The 6,238-nt window shown below is 42.7% G+C and overlaps 2 protein-coding genes across 2 annotated transcripts; one reads left to right on the top strand and one right to left on the bottom strand.

Moving 5' to 3' along the window:
* Positions 1-1,481: 1,481 nt before the first annotated feature.
* On the bottom strand, positions 1,482-4,531 carry LOC135491156 (zinc finger protein 79-like). The gene is made up of 5 exons (XM_064776848.1): positions 4,394-4,531; positions 3,317-4,196; positions 2,891-3,095; positions 2,578-2,780; positions 1,482-2,282 (listed from the first exon to the last, which is right to left on the bottom strand). The coding sequence occupies exons 1-5, from the start codon at positions 4,445-4,447 to the stop codon at positions 1,630-1,632; spliced, it is 1,995 nt and encodes a 664-aa protein (XP_064632918.1). The 5' UTR covers positions 4,448-4,531; the 3' UTR covers positions 1,482-1,629.
* Positions 4,532-4,805: 274 nt separating this feature from the next.
* On the top strand, positions 4,806-6,057 carry LOC135491348 (EF-hand calcium-binding domain-containing protein 10-like). The gene is made up of 3 exons (XM_064777153.1): positions 4,806-4,937; positions 5,234-5,398; positions 5,607-6,057. Exons 1-3 carry the CDS (start codon positions 4,811-4,813, stop codon positions 5,747-5,749), a joined length of 435 nt encoding a protein of 144 aa, XP_064633223.1. The 5' UTR covers positions 4,806-4,810; the 3' UTR covers positions 5,750-6,057.
* Positions 6,058-6,238: the final 181 nt, after the last annotated feature.

The raw sequence follows: 6,238 nt of genomic DNA, 5'->3' as shown, positions 1-6,238 counted from the left end.
TCGAAGTGGTTGTTCGGGTTATGGTCTCATCTCTCACACCATTCGGAAAGACGGTGGTCCCAATCGGTCTGATGGTGACTGTCTCGACTCCGACCAAAAGTCAAAGCGATGGGGCTGCAGTGGACAATTCGGCTTGGCTGTGAATGTCTCAACTCTCTCATCGTGTTGGCCACACGGTGGCGCTCTACAAGGTTCCATTTAGTCCCGTTTTTGTATGCAACTATATTTTGTCTCGTCGTGGGCTGCCAGGTCCCCTTTTAGTCCGGTTGTGACTGTCTAATCGCTTCACCGTGTTGGCAAAACCAGCTGCCAGGTCCGATTCCGTCTAGTAGTGACTTTCTCAACGAGACCTTGTACTCCTAGGCCTCATATCTCTAATTGAGTAAGCAGTACGCGGTGGGCCTTCCAGCCCGATTCGGTTTGATTGTGACTGTCTCATCTCTCCCACCGTGTTGGTAAGACGGTGGAGTGTCCAAGTTCGATTCGGTGAAATTGTGACTGTCGCATCAAGAATTCAATCCTATTCTGATGGCTTGCTGCCTGCACATAGTTGTGTCCAGTTTACTAGTTTTTCTATCAGTAGCTAAAGGAAGCCGGCATTTGGGACTGCGGACTGACATGCTATTGCTACATGCAGATAGCTGGGCATTTGCACAATGTAGGTGTACTGGACGGCTTCATCGTTGGCGGAGATTCTAGAGTCCTCCTGCGGACTCAACTGAGCGACTGTAAAGGGTCTCGGTTGTAAAAGTAACCGTTTGCAGCAGCTATGTCCCCTTTCCCCGCGTATGGCATTCTCATGGTGAGACTACTTCAGCTAGACCAGGGGGAACATGGCTAAACAACCGTGTTGGCGACACAGTGAAAGAGTTGATGAGCAGGATACGCTGGCGGTGTCAGATCCAATTCAGTCTGGTTGTGACTGTCTCAACTCCCTTTCTTCTTATGTAGCAGACGGCGGAGCTGCCACGCTCGATTCGGTCTGGTTGTGACTGTCTCAACTCTGTCACTGTGTTGACAAGACGGCGGTGCTGCGAGGGCCGATTCGGTCTGGTTGTGACTGTCTCAACTCTCTCACTGTGTTGACAAAACGGTGGTGCTGCGAGGCCCGATTCGGTCTGGTTGCGACTGTCTCAACTCTCTCACTATGTTGACATGACGGTGGTGCTGCGATGCCCGATTCGGTCTGGTTGTGACTGTCTCAACTCTCTCACTGTGTTGACAAGACGGTGGTGCTGCGTTGGCCGATTCGGTCTGGTTGTGACTGTCTCAATGTGTTGGCAACTTGGCAACATCACCATGTCCAATTTAATCAGGTTGTGACTGTCTTATCTCACTCACCATGTTGGCAAGACGATGGAGCAGTCAGGTCAGATTTGGTCGCTGGACACTTTAGCTAGATTGGACTAAGGCAGAGGATGTGACATGTATTAGGCAAGTTGCGAGACCTGATGAGACATGAAGCCAGCTCCAAAAACGGATAAAAAATAGTTGGAGAGCCGAACAGCAATTTTATTTCTTTGATCCTTGTATTCAGTTTAACCTCATGCAGCTCAAGACAATAAAACTCTTCACTTCATAATCTAATATCAGCTGTGCAGACCTTTGAGAAAAGGTATGATTCCGTCTCTAGAAATCATTTTGAATCTCTGTAGCAGGATCGGCTTGAGCAGAAGCCGACGCCAACAAACTGATTGCCGAGAAATCAACTGTCACATCACTAGCAACCATATCAGAATTGTCATAAACTATCTCGGTTTTTGCCACATCTTGTATAGGTAGATACATAATATCCGTATTTGTGGTACTCTCAAATGTTTGCGAGCTAGGTGGCTGGGTAATATTCATCACAGACAATTTAACTTCCTGTTCCTCAGAAGCATATGCCGTATCAGCCAAGGCAAAATCCTTTTGCTGCGTCGGCAATCCAGACGCATCAGTAACAGTGACTAGAGTTCCAGGCTCTATTGGGCTTCCGTCCGTAATCTGCACATAGAACGGTTCCGAGAAAAGTTTTGGTCTCAACACACCCTCATCTGCAGCAACCGTCAGACTCCGTGCGGGAGGCTGCTTTTTCAAGTTGTGTTCTTTCTTCATATGTTTATGCACCGACGATAAGTCTGGGAAAGCTGCGTTACATTTTTTACAACAATACGGTTTGCTTCCTGTGTGCTGATTGATATGCTCCTTAAGATATTGAAGTCGGGTGAATGTCTTTGGGCACAACCAACACAAGAATGGCCTTTCCCCAGTGTGTTTCTGGCAGTGACGCTTTAAATCAGCTGAAATAGAGAGAAGAAATACAGTAAATTCATCAGGACCAAATGAAAAGAACACATTTTCAATTAATTTGTGGGTCACTGTGGTGCTGACCTGTTGCTGCAGAATTTGAACATTCTAGACAAATCACAGGTTTGCCTAATCAGTTTCAAGAGCATTTAATGTTAGTTTGTGACGATTCATCCCAGTTTGGCTGTTGGACACACAGAAATTTTCGAGAAACTCAGCAAAAGTATGCAGGCCACATTTGTTTTTCCCAAAAGGAACAGAAATAGCAGTCATCCCTCTTGATATTACCTGCACAAATGAATGAAGCCGGGCAAGTCTCGCACTTGAACTGACGTTTGTTGGCGTGGCGCAGCAAGTGACTACGCAGGTTGGTCTTCTGCCTAAAGGACTTCCCACAGTGGTCACACAAGTGACCCTTGAAGCCTGTATGAAGGTGCATGTGAGTTCGGAGGATTCCCACTTGGGCAAAGGTTCGGCCACAAACGTCACACCTGCCAACAAGAAAGGGGATTGATAACTCCACGCTACTTTCTTAAAGTTTTGACAACGTCTTAACATGAAAATATAGATTTTCCAGTGGATCTTACATAGTTCTACTCACCTATATGGTCTTTCTCCTGTATGAATACGCATATGAACTTTAAGGCTTTTCTTCTCAGTGAAGTATTTCTGGCATTCTTCACACTGAAATGGCTTGAGGCCAGCATGCGTCGCCTCGTGACGTCTAACGTTACATTTTGTGGTGAAGCCCTTATTACAGATTGAACACAAGTATGGTTTCTCTCCTGTGTGGACACGTAGATGGACTGAAATTAAAATGAATCAAATCAAATCAATTTTAAGCTGTACACAGACCTTTTAAAGATTTATGACTTTTTAAGGAATCAAGGATGTTGAGCAAAATATAGGTGCACTGGGCCATGCATTTGACTGTATGGTTTCATGACCACATTGCACCAGACAATGGTCAACCGTAACTTCAACAATATGTCACAAAATGTGCCAGTGCAGAGTGGTTAAAACTTACCATGCAGACCAGAGTTGTTTGAAAAGGTCTTTCCACAATATTCACATGCACTTCGTCCCTGGCTCCCCAAATTCTTTTTGGAGACTTTTCCAGTCACAGGATTCTCCTCGTCATTGTCCGATGACTCGCAGTCCATAGTTTCGCTGACTTCAGCTGTTCCAACCTTTAAAGTTTTATTAGCCTCATGAATGGCAGCAAGGACACTGTTCCCCTCTTGTTCACCTTGACTAGAAATAGCATTCGCTTGTAAATTGGCACCTTTCTTTCCCCGAGCAACTTTTATTTTACCCTCCGATTTGGCTTTGGCAGTAGGCCTGCTCAAAGTCTTGGTGGCTTTATTCCTTTTAACCCTCCCACTCTCGGCACCAGATTTAGTCTTTGTTGGACGTTTTTCTCTCTTAGGAGGTTGAACAATCACAGTCTCATACATATCACGAGTATGTGATTCCAAAGAACTAGCTTCAATTACAATGTTGATTTCCTTCACACTAGAGTCAGTCATCTTTTCAACTTGGCCAATACCAGGCATAATGGTGTCAATACTGTTCAGTTCATTTGATAAAACAACACTGAGACCTTCAATTGATTGCGACTTCTCAATTTCCGTTTCCATTCCAATTGATCTCAAGGGCTGACTTTGGGGTTTTGAAACAATACATGTTTCTGTGCTCAAGTCATTGTTAACAGACACCAATACAGTCTCCGGATCGGTTTGTTCATCAACACACTCATCTGTCCCCAAGATTGTTTTTTCAGAAGAATGTCCTAATGCACCAATGATTATTTTATGAAGATGTTTTGAAACCTCTTGCCAGAATTGCCAAGCCTGGGACTGCTGATCTTTAGACATCTGAGGAACCATCTTAATACTGACTGCAACCTGCAAAAAATGATTTATGAAGTCAAGAATTCTTCATCCCACTATAGTCATTACTAGGCCTATACTAGGCACCACCTCCAACCCCCTCCCCGGCAGTCAGCAGCCTGCACTGTGCCGAGACTGTGGCATTGGTTATTTGGTATGCAAGTGTTTTCCACAAAAAATCACGCTTTTCATGCCAACTACAAGATGTATACCTGGGATTTAAAGGTCACCAGGGCCGCCGAATTGTCCTCTTCAACGTTAGCCATAATTTAACAGATATTTTATCAACAAAACTGCCTCAGTAGAGGTTTTTTTACAAAACAATCACATTTTCTTGAACTTAGAAGCCATTTTGCTGCTCTGATTTGTTACACCAGTTTTAGATGTAACACATGTCTCAACGATCCCAATCACCCGTTGTAAATTAGTGAGTGTCCCTTTTGCAGGGCAAAAATTATAGATTTCTGCCCGTGAATCAACGTTATCTCGTATTCAATGCAGAATTTGTTTGATTTTACTACTTTTTCTGCTCGATATTGTATGAAAACTGGAAACATTTATCTGAGTTTCACCACCAACTGTTAGATGGCAGCACTGAATTCAGCTCCACGTTACCAACGACAACAAACATGGCGAACACTTCAGCTGACAGAGAAACCTGGCCAAGGTGCCAAGATTCACGAGATTATCTCAAAAAACACAAAGTTCTAGATCTTTTCAATAACCTTACTTCACAGTTGATATACGCTAGACCAGGTATATTGCATTATTTGTTTACTTTATGATTGGGAAAGTCACAAAATCAAAGGCTCAATGTGTGACAGTTCGTCAGTTTCACTAAAAATAACTAGGCCTACTCTTTCTTTGCCACTCACATGGCATGCATGGGCGCTGGCACGGCTGGCGCTGCATGCAATGTGTACTGTAGTGTTCCTCCCTATCTTCATTCCTGAAACATAAAGAATTGTTGATGCAGCTTAGCAATTGATTCAGTTTTGATTTTGTTATTTCTTTCTTCATATATTGCTAATAAAGTCTATTCCTTATTGCAGAAAATCCCAAGCAGTATCTGATTGAGCGACTGGAACTTCTGAATACTGCCAAAAGTGCCAATATTGATCCTCCCTGTTTATTTGATGAATCAAATATCACATCGGTTTTCGGGATGCTGGATCCTACTGGTCGGGGTTCCATTACCCTTCGACAATACAGAGAAGGTAAATAACTTCTAGAACAGATGTAAATTATCTGCACTTTATCACTGTAATAACTTAATATCTTTAACAGGGCTGGATTAGGATATAACTGTGATTGAACCCGCAATTATACTCAGCCATTTTATTTTGAGTTTTGTGAAATTATGCTTTTGTATACATTTTTAAACAGTACATCATTTATATTTATTTTGTCTCAAACCTTTTACAGCACTACAAACGTTAGGAATAGACCACTTTGACCAGCACCCAGCAGGAGGTGATGTCGACAAGATCCAACTTGAAACATTTGTAAGAGAAGCGAAACATGGACTAGCAAGAGTGTCAGCTACATATGCGGAGAAGAAAATGTAAAAAGAACGCAGTTCATGGATTTGACTTGCACTCAAAAGACACTGGAGAGATGTTACAAAGTAATATGCTGAAATTGTATGATATTTGCACATTAAGCTCACTTCCAGGTTTTCCTATTTGCCGCACACATTGTGAAGATCATTATCATACATTTTCATTGTATTTTCATGGCATGGTCTCTATTAACTGGAGATGAACTTCGTGGGCATATATGGTATCTTAAAACTGGGCAAGTGGGACTATTTTCAGATTGTCAGTTTACATTTACAGATTCGTGTATTTAAAATTATTTATGGAATAAATGTGTATATAACTTACAACAAACTTCCATTTCATTTCATGCCCGAGCTACAGCTTTGTCTTCATAGATGAATTCAAGACTTCTTACACATTTGTGCCCACAGAGTTAAGCTTGAGTAAAGTTGGGGTAATAATAGGAAGCACTTCGAGCGATGAATCCACATTGGAATAGGCACTATAGAAGTCACA

This window comes from Lineus longissimus, chromosome 7, assembly GCF_910592395.1.
Source record: "Lineus longissimus chromosome 7, tnLinLong1.2, whole genome shotgun sequence".
Taxonomy (NCBI): Eukaryota; Metazoa; Nemertea; class Pilidiophora; order Heteronemertea; family Lineidae; genus Lineus; species Lineus longissimus.
The sequence above is the reverse complement of the archived record's forward strand: the minus strand, read 5'-3'. Positions and strand labels throughout refer to the sequence as shown.